Below are 26657 nucleotides of genomic sequence, written 5' to 3' on the forward strand. Positions count from 1 at the left end.
CATAACCAACTATTATCCACCATCGCAACCCCTGTAGATTTGCCAGCATCGACAAATGCTCAACATTGGAAACCACCAAAGCTCGACTAACCATCTTTCACACGACCGTTAACCACAACCAAACAATACAACACCCCATAGGCAATCAAATTACAATCAACGACATCACACTCAACCATGGACTGCTACAACTACTGTAGAAACCACTGGCCATGCCTACAAGCATTGATCACCACTACAACACAAAAATGACCAATCAGAAACAACTGAAGGCATCTATAACAGTGATCACACAACAACACCAACATAGAACAATCACCGCATTGTTGAGATTGATGGGGACGACATCTCAACTATTATAGTGATGACGCTGCCATCTACTTCCAACCAAGGGTATCAGGCCTTAGCCTACAACACTAACACTGTTTCTAAAGGAGAGAAAACAAAGAAGACAAAAAAAAAAAAAAAACCAACAAAGACTAAACAGTAATTTAAATCGTAGAATCTTGCTTTGATACCATGTTATGAAAATATAGTGATTCAAAAATTTACGATATTTTGTTCATACACTTGTATTTATTGGAGTAACATGGTTAAGTTTCTCTGAAATCCAATATGAAAACTTTTGGAGTGACTATGGGTTACTTGTGTTTTTCCTTTGTGGAAGCCAAATCATTTGAAGCTCAATCTGAGATTGGTGTTGGAGGCATTCGATTAGTGGAGAGAAGTAGAGGAATATTCAGAGCGGTGTTCCCAGGGAGGTTGAGTATAGAATGGCTAAGGAATTCGATGGAGGCGTTGTGCAAAGTGAGGGAATTTGAATGAGTTTTGTAGGACTTACTGAGTGGGAAATACAATGCTCATCCTGCACCAATGGGGAAATAATCATGGTAGATTTTTTGAGTTATCTAAATATGGAAATGGAGGGCAATGTAGTTTCGTGATTGTACCGGAGGGAAGGGAATGAAGTGGATGGGCTAATTGCCTAGCGCAGTTGAGGCGGATAGAGAAATATTATGAGAAGATAGGCGCTTGGGGGAGCAAAAAAGTCTGTATAACTTCTAACCAAAAGATTCATTCTTTATGAATCTATTACCATTCAAAGAGTGCATTGTCTCTTTCCGTGAAGAAGAGAAGGGCTTTATATAGAAAGCCTTGAGCCATTTTTGTCGCCTTAGGCTCACCATTATTTCATTTCATTCTTACTTATTTATGGGTTCTCACTTATCAGAAAAAAAACTTATTTATGGGTTCTAGCCCCAAAGAACATATACATGGAGCTATGTCAACTTACGCACTCCTTGACCAAACGATCAGGTCTACCGTGCCATGTATCATCCCTCTTTCTATAGAGGAGATATAAAGAAAAAGAAAAAGGAAAGATATAGTGATTGTGCTGTAAGACCTTGTTCATTTCTACTTGACTTTATTTTCCTCGGGTTTTTTTACATTACATAAGGTAGCTTGCTTACTTAGCGCTTGCGCTAAGGATCTAATCAGAGTCAACTTGGATTAAAAAAATTCTTTCCCTTATTAGCCGGAGTACTAGTGTACTCCTTGATCTTTAGTAAAGGCGGACTAAGCCAAAAAAGATATATATTTTTTTTGAAAAGTCTCAACGTCCTCGTTGAGAGTCGCTCTGTGGGACGTCTAGTAGTCTATGACTTGGTCTTCGAATCATAAGTTTCAGCCCGTTCCTGGCTAGGTTAATGCCGGGTTTGCGAGTCGTGTAAAAAATTGCTAGCCCTATGTCACATGTCAGGGGTTTGGGTCGTGTCGAGGTATGAACATAAGACTATATAGGTCAATCATAATCTGACCTATTTAATTAAACGAGTTAGACTCCTTAACCTTAATCTGCTAGTTTCGAGTTGAATTCGTGTTGAGTTTGTGAGCTGTGTAAAAAATTATTGGTCCTAGTTTGTAAGTGCTTTGCTTGCGCATTGCTGCTGAACTTTATTTGATGGCTGTGGTTCCGAGTTGGGAGCGAGAAGTATAGTCAATACCTTCAGTTGATTTTATCGATCCAGTTAACAGAGAACAATACCAACAACTCAATACGTTGTATAAGCAACTGGCCCTATGAGCAATAGGCTGACAACGACACCTTACCATAGAAGAAGCTGGCTGACAAAGTAGAGGAAAACAGAGCTGGAAGGTCTGATTGCGCTGCGGATTCTCCTTGTCTCGATACCTTGTCTCGGTCAGTCTGTTCTGCTGGACTCTGCTAAATAGGTCTGCTTAAAAGCCAGCTACCAAATAAACAAGAACAAGATTTCGACTTTCCTGAAAGGGAAGGAATATGAGCAAACCCTTGACTGCTCACACTGGAGTACAGAGAAGGAAAGGACTCAAACTAAAGCCCGACTACTCTTGCTGAGTCAGGTACTACATCTAACTGTCTTTTATCCTCTACTCATGATCCGTGGGTCATCGATTCTGGCGCAACAGAACATATGACTGGTTTGTCTCATACCCTATCTTTATTATCATCCTGTTGACTCACCTTAGAGTGTTACACTTGCTAACGGTTCCCTATCTAAAGTTGAAGGCTCGAGAAACACACTTCTTAGTCCTGATGGAGTAGATAATTTACTTGTTAAAAGGTAGGTAAAAAAAATCCCTCCCCAAGCCGTGCTTGCATCTTTCATTGCACACGGCTTTGCCTATGTATACATCTAAAACTCAGGGCGCGGATATCCCTTTCTCTCTTTCTGGGGTAGAGTGAGTCCTCGTCTTGTAGCTTGTAGCTAGCTAGATTATCAGACGATTATTAATATGATTCTATTTCATTCATTCTCGATGCACTGCCGATTATCTTCGATTGCTTTTCATGAAATTTATGTAAACTTTGTTGGCAAGTTGTGATATCGAGGCCGCGATCCAAGGTTGCTTGATCAAAAGATGGGAGTTTCTGTTTTGGTCCCCTGGATGGTCGGCAAAATTCTATGAGGGTTTGCCATCTTCTTGAAGCCGTAGTGTTTAGTTTTTCTTTTTCAATGCGTCTAGAATATTGCGAATTGATGTTAAGAGAGAGCTTGTTGTGTGCAAAGTCAAGCTAATAAAGGCCACCAACTTCATGCCCCATACCAATCATCCGCTTCATTTGGAGATCTTGAAATATACATAAAGAAAGGTAAAAACTAACACAATAATGAAGAATTTTAGTAATCTTGCTGATGAATAATAAATTAAAAGGAAAACCAGGAACATGCAACACAAATAAGAAGTCAAGGTTGAGACTCCTGCGCATTCACCAAGCCTGCAACTTTTGCTAGAGAATCATTAGCAAGTGTAATACTTTAAGATGAATCAACAGGTTGATAATCAAAGAGGGTAGTAGACGAACCAATCATATGGTTAGATGCTCCAGAATCGATGACGTATGGATCATGACTGGAGGAGAAAAGATAGTGAGGTGCAATACTTGGTGAGCAAGAATAGCCATAGATGAGGAAGTGGCCCACTTATGGGCTAAATACTGAGTATACTTATCGGGATATTAATCAAATTAGAATAGGATGTCTGGCCAGAGTTAGGAGGAGGTCAGGATAGTTATCAAATTAGAAATTGTTGTTTACATTTTTATTCTCTTATACTAATCTCAACTTTATGTTCCACTTGTATCCTTGTCTACAAAATTTTAGAATATAGGTTTTGTGGTTTGTACTTTTCTCATTTTCCTCTCTTTTTGCATGCCTTGTAGTTTTCTTTTTTGAGATCTCCATTCTGTTTTTTATTTACATATATGCCACTTAAATTTTAAGTTTATTTGATATTTTTTCAATGATCGTTCTTCAGGTTTGGGATATTCAACCCCTCAGTTGTGTATGATCATTTGGGAGAAATATTTTCAGCACTCATTTTTGGAAGCTTCGTCTTTTGTGTTTTCTTGTACATAAAAGTGAGGATTGAACTTTGATGGACAACTATTTTTGCTATAAACAGAGCTTCAGTTTCAGTTTATATGTCTATCACTAACCATTTATGTATTCAAGGGTCATATTGCACCATCTTCCACCGATTCTGGTTCATCTGGGAACATAATAATTGATTTCTACTGGGTAAGTATCTTCAGATATCTATGATATTCTTATTATGTTTATCTAATAATTTAAATTCGTGATTATGAAGAATGGGGTATGCTTATCTCAGTGCCTGGGCATCCATCCAATGAACAATGTTTACTTTCTTTATTCTCCTTAGCAAATTTGTCCAACATATATTTTCTGCTTTCATGTGACTTTTCTTTTAAAAGTTTTTTTCATTTTCATGGATCTTTTTTAGTTCTGCACATGCAAGAATACCTAGCTTCACGTATATTCTGCCTCTGTTTGGCTTTTTATGTGTTGTTTAAGCATTACTCTTACTTCTGATATTGTTTCCATACCCTTTCATTCTACCTATCATGTCCATGCTTTTAAAAATAAACATATGCAACATGTACATTTATAGTAATGAAAATTTGAAGTCGAGGCTTTCATTTTATCTTTCAGCACCGTTGTGTTAATAATCCACATTTGCAAAAAATAGTCCATAAAGATGAATCGGCCAAAGACTATGCTAAAAGCGTAATGCAGAAATTCATTGGTGCCCCCCCTCTCTTCCACGTTTTGTTGTGTGCTTCTCCTCATCTATCTAATGATTATGCGAGATAGCAAAATTTTATCTCCATTGTGATCCTGTTGGATTATGTTTTCAGGTATTCTTTTGATAAGTACCACTTCTAAATCTGCCCCAGCAATTAAAACTCCTCCAATTTATTGTTATCATTGAAAGATGACTACAATGGACTTGCTAGTCTAGGGGTCTTGCTCTTATATGAAAGTGCCTTTCTAACAATCCCTTGTTATTCTTGCAGGGTATGGAGCTGTATCCTCGAATTGGTAAACATTTTGATATGAAAGTTTTCACAAACTGCAGATTTGGGATGATGTCTTGGGCAGTTCTTGCTGTGACATATTGCATAAAGCAGGTAGATGCCTCAAGGATAACTCTGTATATGAATATCAAAGATGTCAGATAAGTTTTGTTGGTTAATATATTACTAAGATGTGAGAGGTTTAAGGTCGAAATTCCATTTGTTGACGCATTTGAGTACTAGGCAGTTTGTTTTTAACTTATTGTGCAATGTAAGAGTTACAATGAGAGGTTAGGGCAGATCACAAAAGGAGTTGGTCGTTTGCCATTTTGCCATTTTTAAAACCCATTGATAGGATATGTCAAATACCTATACTCAACCTGTTAGATAATTTGGATGAATTTTTTCCTGGATATTATAAGTCTCAAGTAAACACCCTCAATCTACTAAACTCTCTTTCTCTTTGAGCAGTGTAATATGAACAAGAATTCAATTAAAAGACAAAAATTCAGTCTCTCTCTAGTCTTTCTATTGAGCACTGAGCTCATGGAAAGATCCAAGTAAACAAAATAAACAACTTGCCCTCTCTCGCTCTCTCTCTCTAGAAGTTTTTACTTCACAGGAGGCAAATTGACACTAAAAAAAAAAAATTGGACCTCTAGTCCTTGATCATCTCACCATCACTGTTAATGCAGTGGAGTTCACTTCTATTTGTGTGGACAGTGTTTTGGCTCTGTGTCCCACCGCAAAAACTGGCTCCATGAGCTGTGGTTCCAGCTCTAGGCACTTCCAGAACAATGATTTCCCCCCTGCGATGACACAAGCATCATATCAGATTCAAAGATTTAGAAAGCAAAGGCACTAGAAAAACAATAGGCAGTAGTGAATATGATGAAATTGTGGTAAATTGAAACAAATTTTGAAGTAAAGTAGGTGGAGGCACTGGAGGAGCTGAAACACGTGGTGAAGGAATTTTAGGTTGAGGATCTGGCAAAGAGTTTAGGTCTGAATTGGTTTTGAGCAGCAGGAGGAAAGGACATTGTGAAGAGCAGGAGGTGAATGTGGTGGTAAAGGAGAGGTTGATGCAATCCTAGTACATGGGAGTTGTCTGAGAAATTAATATCGTCAAAGTTGGGTTGCTTTGTGGGACTGTGATATCTGGTGATTAATTAGGTGCTGTTATTGGTGCAGTAATGGAAGAGAGAAAGGTTGAAGAAAATATGTTTTATGGGTGGTGGATTCCTGCTTTTTTTTTTTTTTGGTTTTACATGTTTCCTAATAAGTATTCAGGTTTCTGCCCATTAAACATATCAATCAATAGGTAAATTCTTCTAATCCAGTAATACCCGTACAATGCTTTACCCATTTATTTAGGGTGTTTCTTGGCAGTTAAATGGATATGGGAATATCTTGCCACCCTTAGGGCAATCCCAATTTAATCTGCAACATTCTTAAATTATTTAGGGATGACAATGCTTCCTATGTAGGCCTATGTATTGGTGGGTGTAATTTCGCACTTGGAAATAACTTGCAGAGCTTTGATGACTGTCCTTTTTTGGTCAAGTGACTAAGGAAGCTCCAAAATCTCGTGGCTATCTAGTTATCCCTTAAGAGGATGAGTTTTTTTATTATAACAAGTTTAAATCTTTTGCAGTGTAAAGGTTGAGAAAACCCATATTATCATTTTTCAATAATAGAATTAAGCATTTGAAACAATTATTTAACAATAGGAATGTGAAATGCTGTTTCTCAGTTTAATATTCTTTATTTGTGAATTTTGCATTCCTTTATCTCATGCTTGTCTTGCCATTCTAGATCCCTCGCAGTTTGGTTGTTTAATTTCCATGCAGGAGTTTGATAATGTGCATTGCACCTTGGTACATGGAAGTTCTTTCGCTCCTACGTACTCAATTCCAAATTTAGGCCTTCTACATTGCTACAATGTTATGTGTTACCTTATAGTTATTCTTTTTTTTTTTTTTTTTTTGAATATTTGTTTTTTAATAAGTAATCGTTCCTCCCCCTAGGTGTTTTCTTCTGTATACTACTTGTATAATTGAATAGCACTTTTTGTTTTTAATGATAATTCGATTACTTATCCAAAAATAAAAAAAGTAAGAGAAATTCATTAAATAACGAAAAGGTGCAACCCAAGTACCCAAGCACACAAGTATAGAAGAGAAACACCAAACCACAAAAAGAAAAAAGATTAAGAAAATCATAAAAGCTAGAAATATAAAAACAAGCATAAGTAATCGTCCAGTGGTGAAGGGTATTGAAGAAAAAAGCCTTTAATTCCACTGTCGTCGTCTTACGGTTTTCCAAACTTCGATAATTTCTCTCTCTAGATACACCACCACATTAAGTATGACGAAATCATCTTCCACGCTGCTATACTATGAAGGCTTCCAAACTGTCCTCTCGAATAGGCAAAGAGATATACCACTCATCTAGGCATGACACAATTTAACCCATAAAGACTGAAAATAGAGTTCTATTAGGCACTAGAAATCTCACAATGGAGTAAAAAGTGATGAACTGATTCCCCACTTGTGCACATGCAACACTAATCTACAACTACGATATGCCGCATCCTTAAGTTATCCATAGATTACACCAATGACTGCAATTCCCTAGAACAATGCAATAGTAGTTTATATATATATATATATATATATATATATATATATATATATATATATATATATATATATATATATATATATATATATATATATATAATTTTTATTTTATTTTTATGTTTTTATGTTTTTTGTTTTTATTCTCTTTTTGTAATTGATCTTCCTATTTTTATAAGGTGTCTTGACCTTGTGTGATTCGCAGCTGTCATGGAGTGGATGCCATGTCCAGTCCCATTCTTTCTGACCCACACAAACATGCACACATACACAATGAAAACTTTCTATTTTCTAAGTTTTAATGTTCAAGGACTTGATCATTTGCTTGTTTCTCAAACATCCCGTCTCCTTTACCAGTATGAAGAGAATGGGACGGTGGCTGATTCTATGCTTGTGAATACTACATTGATGCTGGTCTATGTTACAAAGTTTTTTTGGTGGGAAGCTGGATATTGGAACACCATGGATATTGCACATGATCGAGGTATAAATATGCTCTATTGTTTGTGTTTTACTTGCTACTTTTTCTTGTATTTTGTTGATATACAATAAGAAAGCATGGTGAATACAAAGAATGTCTAGTGCATTTAATCATGCAACATTACCTGCAAGTATAAATTTTTAACTGGGAAATTGATTTTTGGTTGATTGTAATGGAATCCTTTTTTTTTGATAAGTAAGAATACATTAAAAAGAGCAGAGGGGTGCAACCCTAGCACACATGAAGTATACAAAAGAGCCCCTAAACAGAGGAAAAAAACGAACAAGAAAGTAAAAAATCAGCGAACAACATACTACCCGAGCTATGCGCCGACACCCAAAGATAAAACATTTTAAGCACATTTCTACAAAGAGCTCCAACCGATACCTCCATATCCTCAAAAAGCCTAGAATTTCTCTCACGCCACAAGCCCCACAAACCACATGAAGGAACCTGCTTCCAAATACAGAGAACAGGACCATGATTCAGCAAAGTGCTCCAACCACTCAATAAATCCAAGACACTACTAGGCATAGCCCACTCCACCCCGAACAAGTTATAAAAACAACTCCAAACGATCCGTGCCACATCACAATGAAGAAGAAGGTGATCAACGGATTCCCCATGCTTTTTACACATAACACACCACTCTACTACCGCAATACCACGCCTACGTAAATTGTCATGAGTTAAAATCTTTCCTAAAGCCGCTGTCCAAACAAAGAACGCCACCCGCTTCAAAGCTTTAACACGCCATATACCCTTCCAAGGAAAAGAAGCCGCCTCGTGACAAACTAATGCTTTATAAAAAGTCTTCACTTCAAAATTCCTCCTCTTGGAAAGATTCCACACCACCCTATCAACCTCCCCATGCCGAACCCGAGTAGAGTATAACTGTTCATAGAAGGACATCATCATCTCCACCTCCCAATCTTGAGCATAGCTCGTAAAGAGAACATTCCAATGAACCACGCCTCCTACCACAGACAAATTATCCACCACCCAAGCATCAGGGGAACGCGCAATACAGTACAAAGCTGGATAACAGAGCTTGAGAGGTTTGTCCCCACACCATAAATCATGCCAAAAGCGAATATGAGACCCATCACCCACCTCAAAACGCAAATACTTGGCAACATTATCCCACCCCCTTCGAATAAACTTCCAAACACTGACACCATAAGGTCCCGAAACCGGTAAAGAGCACCAACCTCCCCTCACACTCCTATACTTCACCTCAATTACCGATCTCTACAAAGCATTGCTCTCCTGAGAGAACCTCCAAATCCACTTCCCCAATAAGGCTTGATTAAAATTAATAATATTACAAACTCCCAGTCCACCAGCCTTGATAGGAGTACAAACTCGATGCCAATTGGCTAAATGAAATTTAGTCTCATCACCCAAACCACTCCACAGAAACTCCCTTTGAAGCCGCTCTAGTTTCTTTGCTACACTCCCAGGAATAGGGAACAGAGATAAATAATAAGTAGGAATGCTAGAAAGAGTACTGTGAATCAATGTCACCCTACCACCCTCGGATAAATATAGTTTCTTCCAACTAGCCAACCTTTGTTTCACCTTCTCAATAACCCCATTCCAAATAGAAATTGATTTGAACGACGCTCCCAACGGCATACCCAAATAAGTCATCGGCAGAGACCCAATTCTACAACCCAGAATATGTGCCAAAGACTCTACATCTTCCACCTCGCCAAAAGGGACCAATTCGGATTTGCCTAAATTGATCCTCAACCCTGACACCGCTTCGAAACATAAGAAGGTACACCTCACGAACATGCTCGGCTTGTGCTCCACAAAAAATTAAGGTATCATCCGCAAACAGTAAATGATTCACGTTCGTCCCTTTTAGGAGTTCTCTTGTATACTTCCCGTATATAAGGGTTGCACCCCTCTGCGGGTTTTCTTTATAAATTGCAAGTACTTATCAAAAAAAAAAAGAAGTAAATGATTCACCACTAAAGTTTCATTACCCATGAAATCCACTGAGAAACCTGACAGCAAGCCTTGGAGCACAGACGCATTCAACATCCTGCTAAGTGCTTCCATAACCACTACAAACAGCAAAGGAGAAAGAGGATCACCTTGCCTAATTCCCCGCGAGCTTTGAAAGAAACCAGAAGGGACGCCATTAACCAAAATGGAAAATTTTATTGTAAAAACGCAAAATTTAATCCATTCCCTCCACCTCTCCTCAAACCCACACCTCTGAAGCATGTAAAGGAGGAAATCCCAATTCACGTGATCATATACTTTCTCCAAATCCAGTTTGCACAATAATCTGGCCTCCCCTGACCGCCTTTGGCTATCCAGGTATTCATTGGCTATAAGAACTGAATCTAAGATTTGCCTTCCACCAATGAAAGCATTCTGAGAGCTCGAAATAATTTTTCCCAATATTGATTTGAGCTTGTTAGCAAGGACCTTAGAAAATTTTATAGACCCCTCCCACCAAATTGATAGGCCTAAAGTCCTTAACCTCCATCGCATCAGCCTTCTTAGGAATTAGGGAAACAAAAGTTGCATTCAAACTCCTCTCAAATTGGCAACTATTATGAAATTTTGAAAAATCCGCCATAATATCTTTTTTGAGAACCCCCCAACATTTCTGAAAGAAAGCCATAGAAAAACCATCTGGACCCAGTGCCTTATCCTCGTTCATCTCCCGCACCACCTCCCACACCTCCTGCTCCTCAAAGCCTCGTTCTAACCAAAGACACTCATCCGCATCAATGGAGGAGAAAGAAATTCCATCCACCCTAGGCCGCCACGAACTCTGCTCAGTGCACAGAGTCAAAATAATTTACAATATGACCCTTAATTTCCATCGGATCAGAAGACAAAGCCCCATTGATCCTCAAAACTCCCACATGATTGTACCTTCAATGTGAATTGGCCACCCTGTGAAAGAATTTAGTGTTATTATCCCCTTCCTTCAGCCACAGAGCCCGAGACTTTTGCCTCCAATTAACCTCCTCAAACAGGAGGGTTTTTTCCAGCTTCCTGATCATGTCTGACTTTTGAACCCCCTCCTCCTCCACTAGCCCCCGAGCTTCTTCAAAACACTCAAGCTCTTTAATACCTTCCAATAATTCCTTCTTTTTCTTCCCCACATCACCGAAGACCTCCCCATTCCATATCTTCAAGTCCACTTTTAAAGCTTTCAACTTGTGAGCCAGCACATAACTCGGCAGACCTTGAAAATCATAAGACTCCCACCAACGTTACACTTGTTCAACAAAGCCATTGGATTTGAGCCACATGTTTTTAAATTTGAAGTATCTTTTCCCTTCTCTTTGCGATCCACAATCCAACATTAAAGGAAAATGGTCTGATAAAAGTTTAGGCAAACGACTTTGAGACACATCAGGGTAATGTTCTTCCCACTCCGGAGATAACAGAAACCTATCAATTTTAGACCATACCTGATTATTGGACCAAGTGAACTGCCCTCCTTGGAGAGGAATATCCACCAAACTCTGCCCATGTATGAACTCCGAGAAATCTTCCATAGCAGTAGAAAAACCACTGACTCCCGATCGCTCACTCGGAAACCGCACCACATTGAAATCTCCCCCAAAGCACCACGGTCTATCCCGCCAACTCATCAATCCAGTAATCTCATTCCACAACACCCTCCTCTCCCCATTATCATTAGGCCCATACACACTCCCAAACGCCCACATAAAATTATCATCAGCGTTACGCAATGAAACAGCTAAAGTATACCGTCCCATGCATTCATCCGCCTTCTCCACAGCCCACCTATCCACATTCAGAATCCCACTTGATGCCCCACTAGCCCCCATATAACACCAATCCACATGTTGACATCCCCATAAACTTCGAACCACCTCTCTAGTAATGACTTCCATTTTTGTCTCCATCAAACACACCAAATCAACCTTCCAATCTCTAATGAGCCCTTTAATACGCAATCTTTTATCCAGCTCATTAATCCCCCTTACATTCCATGATAGTATTTTAAGCTTCATTAACACATGACACACTCCTACCCTTACCTCTCCTTCTATAAGATTGTTCTCCCTTCTTGTCATAGTTAATGGAACAATCCAGCCGCTTAATCTCCCTCTGACCTTTCACTCTTGACACAGTGGTAGCCAAAGCCAATGAATCAGCCAAGGAGTGGACCCGCTTGGCTTCAATTTGTTCAAACAAAGCCAACAATTTATCCTCATATTAGTCACAAGACACTCCTACTAGTTTGTAGTAGCCCTTCACCCTCTCCATCACCCATCTAGGAGACACATTTGAACAGGAATCCTTGTCCATCTCCACTGCCAAAGGTATAACCGATAACGGGCCCAAACCCTCCATCTCATCGCCTACACCACCCTCCACATTATCAGACCTGAAATCAGATTGGACTACGAAAGAGGGCAACTCCTTTGAGCCCTCCTGCTCTCTAGGAAAGCCCACAGAAGAAACTCCCTCCCCCTCAGAGATCGAAACAAAATCCAGCCCATTCCTAGACCTCAAACCAGTAAATAACTTATGGGAGAAAGGGCCAGATATCAACGAAGAAACAGAGGGAGAAAAATCCGAAGCAACCAAAGTGTCTGAAGGGTCCGAACCAGCCCCGACCACCAGCGCACTTTCTGTATTCATCGGAGAGTCGACCAAAGCAAGATTGGCCTCTAGACCAAGAACGGAAGACACATTTGGTTCCGGTTGAGAGACCAAACTAGCCAATTCGTGGACAACAGTGGAGGAAGACGACCCACCGAAAAGCTTTGGAATCACCGGAAAAGTACCCATCATCACAGACGGACCCACTTCATCCTCCATAGCTGCTGCGACATAATCAGGCCGAGGGCCCTGCACGGGATTGGAAGATTGATTCTCCGAAGCAGAGAGACCTGACGTTAGAGACATAGGACACGACCCACCGGAAGGCTCAGAGATTGCCGGAGGATTCTCTGACCCGCCGTAGTCCAACGCCGGCTACGAACCCACCTCATGAAGCACTACCGATTTCGCTAACAGGTCATAAGAGATGGGCTTCGGGGCTTTCGGAACCCAATGCAATCTCCTCTTCTTATTCTTATTTTTTTTCTTCCGCCCAAAACGCTTGGACTTAGAGCCAGGCCCAAACGAAATAAGCCCTTCACAAACCCTGCTAAGAGCTTGGTCCACGTCAGCCTTCAACTTCTCCAGTTGGCTTTTCCACAACAAAAGAGAGGGAAACGTGTGCTCTTCTCCTGTCAGCTGAAAATCTGCAGAATAGTCACCAGAGAAGCTACCATCCTTGCCTCGAGCAACAGACTTCATAGGCAACCGACTGACACCCATCCCATCCTTCACGTTCTCTGCGCCACAACTGTCACAAAGGTCCTTGTCCAGTGGCTTCTCAGTTCGAGACAGCTCCTTCACCTCAACCGAGTGATCACGGCGCTTCTCACCTAACGGAGCCACTGGATGCGACAACTTCTTCTCCACCACCGGGCATTTGGCACCTCTACACAGGACTTCCACGAAGGATGACACTCCGATTTTGTCGGGAGAACCAACAGGAACAAAGGGGACAGAACCTTCATTATCATCATCACCTGCTCTCCGAATCCTCTCTGGAACTGAAGCTAAACGAACCATGCCATGCCCATCCGGGATATTGAGAAAATCTCTAACCTTTTTTTTTTTTTGATAAGTAAGAAAATTTTATTAAAAAAGCGTAAGGCGCCCCTAAGTACACAGGGACAACTCAGCTAGCCCAAAAAAAAACCCAAGAAAACCCACAAGGAACTACAAACCCACAACTTCCAAAACCCACAAGTGACCCAAAATACAAAAGAAGCCCCCAACAATCACCATCAAACACCCAAAATACCTTAGAAACCCCTCAACAATCACCCAAGATACAATAGAACCCCCATAATACAATAAAAAACCCAAGACCCCCCTAATACAAGAAAACCCCCAAGTTACAATAGAACCCCCATAATACAATAAAACCCAAGACCCCCCCTAATACAATAAAACCCCCAAATTTGCTCCAACCCCGCCCCTCATATCCTTCAGGAATGTAAATAATCCCTCTCCGGCCACCCACAACGTAAACTGCCACTTCGAGGAATCTACCAGCTACATTACCACCTCGTCTAACAATGAGAAATTTTGACCCCTCCTTGAAAGACCTAACAAAATCCTTATCCCCCGGAAACCACAACAAACTCTCCATCGTCGAAGCTAGCCACCCAACACTTTGAGCACCAAGTAGTACCAGCCCTGAAAAATTCCTCCTCCTTTCTTCTAATCTCACCACCGAGGCTCCTTTTACCACCGTAAACACAAATGACTTAGCCTCCACCCAACACCACCTCTCCATAGTTGATTGTAATGGAATTCTATCGCCATGAACTTGTTAATAAATATTATTATTTTCTTTTCCTTAACTGGATGTGAAGAGTTGTATGATTTAGTTGAAAGAGAAAGACGAATAGTTTGAAGAAAGAAGAAGAGAATATTGTCTTATTCCACACACTGCTTCATTTCCTTCCAAGAGTTTAAACAGAAAAGTCCTACAACCTATTATGGAAATACACTTATTGCATATTGCAATAATAGGAATGAAATTAGGTGTAATCAAATCAGCAGGTAATAATAGGAGATAAAATCATATCATAAGTTTCCTTCAACACTCCCTCTCAAGTTGAGGCAAAGATGTCTCACATGCCAAACTTGCACAATGCTGAATGAAAAACATCCACAAGCTGTTCCCGTCTTGACATAAGGTGTACAAATCAATCTTGGGTGCAAGTTTTCCTTTGTAAAATGTTATTCAATTTCAATCTGTTTAGTTCGATCATGTTCAAAAGGATTATGAGCCATATTTAATGGCAGTCTTATTGTCGCAATATACTCATTGAACCCTTATAATCATATTTGAGTTCTTTCAGTAGAAATCTTCAACCATAATTATTTACATATCCCGTGGGCCATGGCTTGAAATTCAGCTTCTCCACTAGATCTAGCAACCACTAATTGTTTTTTACTATGCCAGGTAATTAGATTTCCTCCCACAAGTGCAATATCCCAACCCAATCAGCATATGTATAAGCTTCTATTTTCAGGTGATCTTGTTTGGAAAACAAGAACCCTTTGCCTAATGAAGACTTCAAATATCGAAGTATTTTCTAAACTGCTTCCATATGACATTCTTGAGGTGAGTGCATAAATTGGCTCACTATATTGATGCATAAGCAATATCTAGATGTGTGTGCGAGACAGATTAGAGGAAGAACGTGGTTTAGCTCCATAAGAGAAGGTGATGAAATGTTTGGTTATTAGATATCTGGAAAATACTATTCTTCAGGAGGAGATTAGTTGGAGACAAAAGTCTTGGGTTCTTTGGCTTAAAGAGGGTGATAAATGCACTAATTTTTTTCATCGGGTAGCTAACTCGAATAGGAGGTTCAATTGCATCAAGTCTCTCTGTCAACGGCTTTGTTTCTTCCGATCAGCCGGTTATTAAGGATTATGCTGCTTAGTTCTGTGAGACCTTGTTTGCTGAACTGTATAGTTGGCGGCCAAGGTTGGATGACCTTGCTTTTGACTCTCTGGATGCGGTGGAGGCCTCTTCGTTAGAGCTTCCTTTTGAGGAGAGGTATGTTTTAGAGGTGGTTAAAGGCATGAACAGAGATAGGCTCCAGGTCCTGATGGGTTATCTATCACGTTCTTCCAAGACTATTGGGATGTGGTCAAGACTGATATCATGAGGGTTTTCCAAGACTTTCATGCTCGTAGCAAGTTAGTCGAAAGCCTTAATGCTACTTTTATTGCTCTAATTCTGAAGAAGTCTGGGGCTTTGGATTTTAAAGATTTTCGGCCTAATAGTCTCGTAAGTGGAGTTTACAAGATCATTGCTAAAGTTCTCGCGAATAGATTGAGAAGGATTGTGGTGAAGATTATCTCGAAACCTCATAATGCTTTTGTGAAAGGTAGGCAAACCCTTGATTTAGTTCTTATAGCAAATGAGTGTTTGGGTAGTCGTCTCAATTCCGATGAACCAGGGTTGCTTTGCAAGCTGGATATTGAGAATGCTTATGATCATGTTAACTGGGATTTCTTCTTCTATATGCTGAGAAGATGTGGTTTTGGGAAAAAGTTGTGTTCTTGGATAGCGCATTGCATTTCATCGGTGTACTTCTCTGTCTTGGTGAATGGCATTCCGTCGAGTTTCTTTAGTAGCTCTTGTGGGCTAAGACAGGGTAATCCTCTGTCTCCTCTTCTGTTTTTCATCGTTATGGAGGCTCTAAGTAAGTTGCTCACTGGTACTGTCGAGAGAGGTCTTCTTTCAGGCTTCTTGGTGGGATCTAGACACTCTGAGGTGGTTAACATTTCTCATCTGTTGTTCGCGGACGATGCTTTGGTTTTTTGTGGGGCTAATCCTGACCATCTTTGCTATCTTCGTGCGTTGTTCTTGTGCTTTGAAGTTGTTTCAGGTTTGAAGATTAACTTGGCTAAGCCCGTTTTGGTTCCTGTGGGCTGTGTGGATATTGTGGATGGTTTGGCTGGCATCTTTGGTTGTGGGGTTTCCTCGTTATCTTTAAAGTACCTTGGTCTTCTGTTGGGGGCCTCTTTAATGGCCAAGTCTATATGGGATGGTGTTGTTAGAAAGATTGATAGGCGGTTGGCTAGTTGGAAGCGGATGTATCTGTCCAATGGTGGTAGGGTTACCTTTATAAAGAGCACTCTTTCCAATCTTCCTACTTGTCTCTCTTCCCTATTCCTGCTAGTGTGGCAAATCGTATTGAGAAGCTCCATCGAGATTTCTTATGGGGAGGTTTAGGTGAAGAGTTCAAATACCAACTGGTTAGTTGGTCCAAGGTTTGCTCCCCTATTTCTGAAGGAGGTTTGGGCATTCGGAACTTAAGGATCTTCAACAAGCCTTTGTTAGGGAAGTGACTGTGGCGTTATGTGCATGAGAGACAGGCTTGGTGGAAAGTTATTGTGGATGCTAGGTATGGTGGTGCATGGGATGGGTGATGCTCCTTAGATCCCCCTGGGTCTCATGGAGTGGGGCTTTGGAAGTATATAAGGAAGGGATGTTGTTTGTTTTGTAGTCATACCAGATTTATTTTAGGTCATGGGTCCAGGATCATATTTTGGCATGATGTGTAGTGTGGAGAGATGACCCTCAAGGAAAGCTTTCCCGGTTTTATTTGGCATTGCTCGTGATAAGAATGCGTTTGTTGCAGCTCACATGGTTTTGGAGAGTGGTTCCCTTTAGTGGGATGTCAACTTTATTCGAGTGGCTCATGACTGGGAGGTGGACATCTTGGCTTCCTTCTTCACCTTGTTGTATTCCATTAGAGTGAGAAGTGAAGGGGATGACAAGCTTTGGTGGACTCCTTACAAAGGGAAGTTTGTGGTTAGTTCTTTCTCCGTCTTAGACGCTCCTCTTGTATACTCCTTGTGTACTTGACTGGGCTTTGTATTTTTTAATGATATTTTGCTTATAAAATAAATATATTAATCTGTCAACTAATTGTTGACATGTGCCTTTATCCACGGTGAACTCTCATTACTCTCCCCTAATTTCTTGTTTTGCTCTACTGGGTTGTCAACTGCCTTGCATTCAAGCATTTCTATTTCCTTGAGTAGATCAAGAATATATTTTCATTGAGAGGCAAATATCCAATGTCTTGATCTAGCTACCTTGATGCCAAGAAAATATTTATAACTTCCCAAGCCTTTTATTTTAAGCTCATGGGTGAGATATTTTCTTAAATTTTGTATTTCTTCATTGTCATTACTGGTCAGTATTATGTCATCCACATAAACAATTAAAGCAGTTACCTTCCCTTGTAAAGAAATTGAAGTCGAAGAAAATCTCAAGAAAATATTTGATGAACAATATGTGATTAGCTTGGCTTTGCTTGTATTTACACTTATGCATAGCCCAAGAAAATCTCTCAAATCACGCCCTAGGAGATTGTTTTAAGCCATACAATGCTTTTTTCAATTTACACTCTTTACCAATGACCGAAGAATCTTGAAGTCCAGGAGGAATAGCCATGAAGAAATGCATTTTTTACATCAAACTGCTGAAGTGACCAATCTAAGTTTGCTGCCAACGAAAGTAAGACCCTAATAGAGTTCATCTTTTCCACTGAAGCAAATGTCTCCTCATATGTGTGACGCCTTTTGCAACCAATCTAGCATTGTATCTCTCAACCAAACCATCAACTTTATTTCTCACTGTGGACACCCCTTTGCATCCTACTGCCTCCTTTCCTTCAGGTAATTCAATTAGGTCCCATGGGTTATTTTTATAAAGGGATTTCATCTCTTCCGGTGTTGCTCTCCTCTTCTTTGGGTAAGTGCCTCCTGGAGTCTTTGGAGAATAGAAACAGAACAATTTGGAGAGAAAAGTACGATTGGGTAATGAAAAATTGTTATAAGAAACAAAATTAGATATGGATTGTTGTGTACAAGATCTGATGCCTCTACATTGGGCAATTGGAAGATCATCATTAAACCGTCGAAAGCAGCCCCCAAGAAGAACAAATGGAAATAACATTTTCCTCACTCAACAATACGAAACCTGAAGGAATCTCCTCTTGGCTCGAGAATGAACTCGAAAGATTTCGTTTCTATGAAAGAAAACCTTCCCATGGGACCTTCGATATACTAAAAATCTCAAAGATAAAGAAACCACGCATCACCTCTTTAAACATCAACGACAACTTCATCCCAAGATACCCTTACAACCATCCAAGAACCAGAGATGCCTGAAAACGAAGAAAACCAAACACCAGCACTGGTAAACCATCGAAAAGAACAGAAGCAAGACGCGCTGACGAGCCCTTATCAATGTAAATTGAGCACCCCATTTATCCTCCCCATTGTATTCGTGGAGGTTCTAGTAATTCACAATATGTAGTGAGCGGAATGCAAGATGTTTTGAAGATCATGAAAAGTCGAAGGACGAGCTCAAAAACATTTTGGTCAAATCCCTCTTTAATTGGACGGGCTTTTAATATTTCTTTCCTTTTCTAATTTCTCTCATTTTGTGGAGTTTTGTTCTTCTTTTCGCCTTTAGTGGGGCCTTTTTTTTTTGTATACATCTTGTCTACTAGGGTTGCGCCCCTCTAAGCTTTTCAATGAAATAAATTATTTTATAAAAAAAAAAAATATGTAGCAGATGCATCAAAAGTGGAGTTGAATTAGGGCCACAAGAAAGATATTAGAACCGCCCAAGGATTCTTGAATCTCTTCTTTCACTACATAAAATGGATCTTGAGCAGAAGGCATCTCGTAACTTACAACAGTAATTTAACCTAGAAAGAGAGAGATGGGAACTTTTCGGTTTGGCCTGAGGCGGAGACACAGAGCAAGATATATTATCTCTAGTATATGTTGAATTATAATTTTCTCTAGCGTATTCATGGAATATTAGGTTTAGCTTTGGAATTATTATTTTTCTTGTATCCTGTAAAAACCCTATATTGGTTCACTGTAATCAAGGAAGTCACAACAAGAAAATCTCGTATTTCAAGAGTCTTATAGTTTTTTTTGGTAGAAAAAATTAATGCCAACAAAGCCTCTGGCAGGCTCTACCACACAAGTATTTAAATAAAACTATATGAAGTTGACCTAGAAAACTATAGTATTTTGTGTATGCAACTATATTTATGTCCTAAAAGATCCAAGGAATTGTCCATTTGATATGATCTTCTATTTATAGACTAATGCTTTCCAGTAATGTATTCCCACACAATTAGGAATGGGAACGTAATTCTTTGTTCTTTTGCACACCCTCTGTAGTGTAGGACGTATGTATTTGTTTGTTCTCTTCTCCTTCTTTGTGTTATATATATATATATATATATATATATAAAATGTATGTTCAATAATTAATGCATAATACATGCTTTCTAGCTTGCTTGGAAATAGTAATTGAAGTCTTTCTCATTCATTGTAGTAGAATCAGTCCTTAATCATGTTTTTGTAGTAGTGGATCTCATTCATTTATCATGGTATCTTCACTCGGCTTTCACTTGGCTTTTAGTGTTATTGATGCTCATCTCAATATTGTTCATGGTACATGGCTCTGGCAGCTGGGTTCTATATTTGCTGGGGATGCTTGGTATGGGTTCCATCTGTCTATACTTCTCCAGGCATGTACCTAGTCAACCATCCTATAAATCTTGGAACCCAGGTATTGTATCCTCTTTTCAGTTTTTTGGACAATATATTGGAATTTCAAAACATATTTTGTTTAGTTGTCTTCTTTTTCCTTTTTTATGAAGGCATGTTCTGTTTTTGACAAGATGCAAAATTAACTATTTGCATTGCTTTCCTGGGTGTGAAAGTAAAATAAACATATTTTTCTTGTACTCCACATCTTGAGTATTTTTTATGTAGGTAGGTTCATCAATTTGATGAACACTACACTACCCAGGCTGTTCTAGCAATCGGGATTGAAGGTGGGATGGTAAATTCTTGGTTTAGATTGACAGAATTGTGTTAACTTATATAGTCTAACCACTATGCTATGTTTATCACTCGAATCCAACTTTGTGGAATCTAAAGTGTCTCCATTGAGCTCAAATAAGTCTTGGTCTCACCTAAACTGGGTCGGCTCAATGGATCACTTTTCAGCATAAAAAGTACCTGGCCTTTGCAAAATTGAAAATCACCCCCAGGCTAATGTACCCAATTGGATGACCTTAAACACTTGATTTTCCATGTCGAAATATTTACTTTTTTCTGTTCTCTTGTTCCTTTTTTCTTTCCCCCTTCCTGACAGTATGCATCTCTTGTTTTAGCTAGCACTTTATATTCTAGTGGCAGGCGTTCTTTGCATATATATCAACTATGATTGCGACATGCAAAGGCAAGAATTTCGCAGAACAAATGGAAAATGCGTAGTCTGGGGAAAAGCTCCTTCAAAGGTGCCGATTTTGGCTCTTGTTACATGATTTTTGTAACTATTTACATTCTCTGACATATCTAGTTGCCGGATCGGCAAATTTGCCGTAATTATCTGCTGGTAAAGAGACTTAAGTTAGTTCAATTGCTTTACAGATAGTTGCGTCATACACTACAACATCTGGGGAAACAAAAACCAGCCTTCTCTTAACCTCAGGATGGTGAGTTTACCATTTTACCTTTGTATGAAATTTTTTGCATAACTGTAAAGTAGCTGTTTTCCCTTCCCACCATTCTGATGAGGTTGAAGTTAGTTACCCTTTAGTTGATCCTAGTAACTTGGAAGAGATGCAGTTGGATAAGGCCAAAATTTACAAATGTTGAATGTTTTGTGGAAGTTGGTATCGTTGTTGGCAAATTAATTTATGTGGATACATTAAGGATGTAATAATGGCATGCTTATGACGGATAGAAGAAACTCTTCTCTCTACAGCATTATCATACTTTTCTTCATATAATGGAATTAAAAGCTGAACTGTGGCTTTTGAGCAAGCCATCTTGAGATACTTTTCTGTGGCTCTTGTAGGTGGGGATTATCTCGTCATTTCCATTATGTACCAGAAATATTAGCTGCTTTCTTCTGGACCGTCCCAGCTCTCTTTGATCATGTATCTTCTTCCCATTTTTTTGTGTGTGTGTGTGTGTGGGGGGGGGGGGGGGGGGGGACATGATAAAGTTTTGGAGAACACATTGCTGAACTCATTCTCTTATTATTGTTTTTCTGCAGTTCCTACCTTACTTCTATGTGATATTTCTTACTATCCTTCTTTTTGACCGAGCTAAAAGGGATGATGATCGATGTCGGTCCAAGTAAGTGGATACAAACTTCTGTTTTATCTACACTACCATTTTTCTTGAACACGCATTGAAATTTGTCTTCTAAAAGCTTCTAATACCCTGAAAAATGAGTAATTGGAACCAAATTATTCTAAAACCATTTCACCATATTGCCTTCATTCAAGCGACCTTTTTCGTCTAGTGGCATCCCAGGTGACTGCAGTCTTAAGCAAATTTTATGCCATGCTGTACAAGTTAGGATTAGCTGTCGTGTGGCGGCTACACCACCAAGTCACCCAAATACAATAACTCTGTAGTAATCTACCTTTTCTTGTCTGAACTAATGCGTGTGCCCCTTGATTACTGCATGCTATTGCTCTATGAACCTGAAGCAAAGGAACAGGAATGCCATAAACCGTTGGAATAATAAAATTGTTTGTCTTCTAAATGTTGCCAACCCTTTGCAATTGCTTTGAAACATACCACATTTTTTAAAATTTATAGAAGAATAACCAGTAGTTTTGCTTTAGATAAATTACACACACGCATACATACATACATAGGGAAAAGTACACATACGCCCCTCAAACTACCACCCCATTGTCAATATCTATTCCAAATTACCAATTGTGTCAATCTCATTCTTAAACTACCAAAACAATTTTAATGTCCACCCAATGGCAAAAATACCATTCATAAAATTTTAAAAATTTCTTAAAACTATGACAAAAAACAGTAAAAAATCTAAAAATAACTACTAAAACAAATAACAATTTTTTTTTTTTTTTTTTTGATTTTTTTCTTCTTCTAAAAACTGAAAAAGTTAATTTTTTTTTTAAATAACAAAAATTAAAACGAAAAAAAAATGAAAAACCAAGTCGATTATTTTATTTATTTTTTAATGTTTTAATTTTTCGTTTTTTAATTTATTTATTTTTTAATTTATAAGGATATTTTTGTCTTATTAAAATTTTTTAAGGTCTTTTTTTTTTTTTTTTTTTTTTTTTTTTTTTTTTTTTATAATTTTTCTTTTCTTTTTGTTGGCCTTGAGGGAGACATTAACATTGTTTTAGTAGTTTAGGGAGAAAATTGATAATGGAGTGGTAGTTTAAGGGGGGGGGGGGGATGTGTACTTTTCTATATATATATTAACACAAGATTGAGAATTTTACAAAAAGTTGAATGAAAGTTTTGACAAGGCCCTTCTTGCAGGTATGGGAAGTATTGGAAATTATATTGCGAGAAGGTTCCGTACAGGATAATTCCCGGAATTTACTGAATGACCTTGTCATGTATTGAGCATACCTAGCCCTATGTTTGCTTTGGCTATGTGTACTTTGTGGGTGAGTTCAGGATGATATGTGTATTGACAAACTCCATGCTAGGTTTGTTTATCATTATTGAGAGAGAACAAACACAAATGCAGTTATTAATATATGGGATATCACCAACATTTATTGCTAAATCAGATGTAGTTAACGTAGTTCATCTCTTTCCTCACTCTTCTCTTGTGTAAATTAAATCGTCTATGCAAATGAATTCCAGGGATGAGTTGCTAACTTTTTCTTTCTTTTTTGGACAAGTCCATGGAAGCAGATTAACCAATTCCTTTGTACCCTTCCCAACAAACAACGGTTAGGTTGTTCTCAAGTAGGGGTGTACAAATGAGGTAGTTATTAACCTATAATAAATGCTAAAATCACTAACTGGAAACCGAAAATAATCGCAACCGAATAATTGGGTACTTAGGTTGCGGTTATCGGTTAATAGGGTTTTAGGTAAAACCCTGACATGGTGTGCCATCATTGACACCACAAAAAAAATAAAAAGAAAAAAAAGAAAAAAAAGAAAAAGAAAAAAAAGAAAAATCATGCATATCGATGATATATATATATAAAGCCGCACATGTTGGTTTAGACCAGAGACTATGATGGAGACTGAGCTTATGGATGCTGATTATGTATATAAACTTTGAATATTATGAAAAAGTTATGCATCAACTACCGATAGTATTTACTATATAGCATTGAATATTAAATGGTTAGATATTGGATTAAAAAAAAAAAAGAAAAAGAAAAAATCAGCAATGTATGAAATTGGTTACTCGGTTAATAATTAGACAATTGGTTGAAGAAAAAGAAAAAATCAGCAATGTATGAAATTGGTTACCCGGTTAATAATTAGATAATTGGTTGGAGTTGCGGTTATTTCCTATTGCGGTTAATAACTACACAATCCAATCTTGCACAAGCTGAGAAGGTTGCAAGAGGGTGGGCCTTAGGATGAAATTGGTCTTCCAAACAAATAAACTTGATGGAAATCGAAATGCAACTGTTGGAGAAATAATTAGCTCCAAAGACATGTGGGCCGAGCCCATCGGGTCGGCCCAGCAAGATTAGACCCAATTTATAAGACCATTCGTTATCTCCAAAAAGACGTATATTCCGAGTATATCAAGATAGACTTCTATCCCATCAAATATGGGATAAGGTACCTAATAGAATGACATTAGCTAAAGAGAGTGTCATATCCAGTTTGGACTCTACTACCCAATTTGAATTCTATGAAGATAAGACTCAAGACCATGTGATCTAGGACTCAGACTCCTAATTAGAAAGATAAGATTCAAGACTATGTGATCTAGGACTCAGACTCCTAATTAGATTATGCTCCAAGCACTCTAGTAGTTTTATAACTGTGAACTGTGAGCCTATAAATAAGACTACTACTCCAGGTATTAAAAACAAGCACATTCTCCGAGCTTTAGAAATTACTGATATTCTCCAGAAAATAAGTTTGAACTGACTTAGGCATCGAAGTGGGGGTCCGGTCGGCACCCCCATAGTCCGACGAGCCGTTTGTTATTTTGCAGATTACGAGGAGAACGAACATCGAGGAAGGCAACGAATCACAAGGCAATACGTCACCATACCAGAAACTGTACCAACAGTTTGGCGCCGTCTGTGGGAACGACGAATCGTTTCTTGCAAAAAAAAAAATATCTGTAACGGTGACTACGCGAAAAAAAATCACGGCTGAAACTGGCATGTGGTTTCTTCCTTCAAAGATCATCAATAGTTCTAGACAGATCTATATAGATCTACAGTCGTACACAGTAGACCACGTTCAACTATGAAGTATCAGTATTCAATTAGCACCGAATCAGTGCTCACCTTCGTCAGAAACACGAGATAAGTTATCCTAATGCATTTTCAATCTATTTGTTGATTTGTAGCATTCGGCAATTGACTTAGCAACCTCATGTTTGACTAATATTCAAGAGATGTCATATCTGATCTCAAGAATAATAAAAATATTATGATAATTCTTAAAGCACTTCTCTCTCTCTTTGTTTTCTAACAGCAAAGGTTAATAGGAAGAGCTATTTTTAATTTTTTTTTTGGTGTTTGTGCACCTTTTACAAAGGCATAAAAGAGGCAGCATATGATTTTTGAAATTGATAATTGTGCTTGACAAATAACCATTTACGTTTCATAATGGGAAGCGACATGTTCGACACCGACCCATCTTTCATTCGCAGGCAATTGAAATACGAAGTCTGCATATGCTCGCTTTCCTTCGTGAGCCCTACCCAGAGATCTCCGACTTCATGGATGTATAATTACAGAATGATATTTGCACAATCTGCACGTTTCTCATCAACAAAACCGGAACCTTTCCAACATAGATCTGGGTTTCGAATGGTTAAAAGCCTCAGATTCTATTTTCAGAATCCTTGCCGCTTTGCTTAGAGGACTACGCTCATAGTTACAAGTTCAGTGATTTGCTTGGTGATGATGGATCCAGCTTATTTCTAAAACAACAAAAAAGAGATAAATCTGAAACAGTATCTTCGGTAGTAAACAAAGATCCAAGACTTCATGGGTACAATCCATGCCAATCAACTGTAGAGGAAAATTGATCTCGTAAAAAAATCACGACTGTAGAACCTCATAGAGATCTGTGGATTTCAGTAGAGCATCCGAACAGAGTGCTATCTACCTTTCCAAACAGAAAAATAATAGAAGACCTGGATGTAGACGTTCTCAGCAGCGAGCTTCGTCTCTAAAGCAGCACATACAATCTGTACAGAGAGGAAGAAAGGAGACTCTGGCTCTAAGCTTGGGTCTGGGTAGGATTTTTTAACCCAAAAGGGCCTGATCCGGTAAGCCCAATCAAGTGACCCAAAACAAAACAAAAAGAAGAAGAAGAAAAAGAAAAACCCAGATCAATGGGCTATATTAGATCACAGTCTTGGCCTCTCTTGGCTACTGAGTTATGGCTTCGGGCTTCCGAGGCGATGGTGACACAAATCTGGAACCGCTAGTTTCTAGCTTCCAGATCCTCCTTCCCATCAGAAGGCTGCAGCTTTTAGAGAAATTGAAAGAGGCCAACCCATGTTGTGAGTCTCCCTGGAACAGAGAGCAGGACACAGTCAAGACCCCCGTGCTCTTGTTTTCGTGGCTCAGAAACCGTGAACCTCCGAGGCAACAGTGAAGAAGAAGAAAATAATTAACCTTTGAAGAGGCAGAATTCTATGGCTACTTTTTTTTTAAGATAATATTTGAGTTAATTTGTAAAAGAATCTATGTGTCTCAGTAAGAGAAAATTTTTACCAAATCTGTGAAAGGCTCGGTCAGTGATGACGACAGCCTCGGTGACGCGATATGGTACTCCATGAGCCACAGCCTCACTCTCGGTTATGAATGTGCTTGGAGAAGATAGAAAACTGAAGCACGACCAGGTCATCCCCTCCTTCCTCGGGGTTATGATCCTGAACCCCTTCTAATCAATTCCAGCAGGTCGACTAGAGACATGCAGTGCTGTATTGGAGGGCCCAACTCAAATGGACTAGCAATGTGACAAGAGCTCGGGCCTTTGCCAGAGGACCGAGAACTTCACTCTCAAAGCTTTGAACGAC

At 39.0% G+C, this 26657-nt stretch overlaps 1 protein-coding gene across 1 annotated transcript in view; it reads left to right on the forward strand.

Annotated features, from left to right (window-relative positions):
- LOC133862250 (7-dehydrocholesterol reductase) overlaps positions 1-23201 on the forward strand; it is a 39409-nt gene extending 16208 nt beyond the window's left edge. The window contains exons 4-13 of the mRNA XM_062298024.1: positions 3802-3904; positions 3999-4064; positions 4862-4975; positions 7858-7984; positions 20086-20186; positions 20797-20922; positions 21056-21120; positions 21486-21567; positions 21687-21769; positions 22949-23201. Coding sequence (XP_062154008.1) covers positions 3802-3904; positions 3999-4064; positions 4862-4975; positions 7858-7984; positions 20086-20186; positions 20797-20922; positions 21056-21120; positions 21486-21567; positions 21687-21769; positions 22949-23015 — 934 coding nt within the window. The 3' untranslated portion in view covers positions 23016-23201. The remainder of the gene's footprint in view (positions 1-3801; positions 3905-3998; positions 4065-4861; positions 4976-7857; positions 7985-20085; positions 20187-20796; positions 20923-21055; positions 21121-21485; positions 21568-21686; positions 21770-22948) is intronic.
- The last annotated feature ends 3456 nt before the right edge of the window (positions 23202-26657 follow it).

This window comes from Alnus glutinosa, chromosome 3 (genome assembly GCF_958979055.1).
Source record: "Alnus glutinosa chromosome 3, dhAlnGlut1.1, whole genome shotgun sequence".
Classification (NCBI taxonomy): Eukaryota; Viridiplantae; Streptophyta; class Magnoliopsida; order Fagales; family Betulaceae; genus Alnus; species Alnus glutinosa.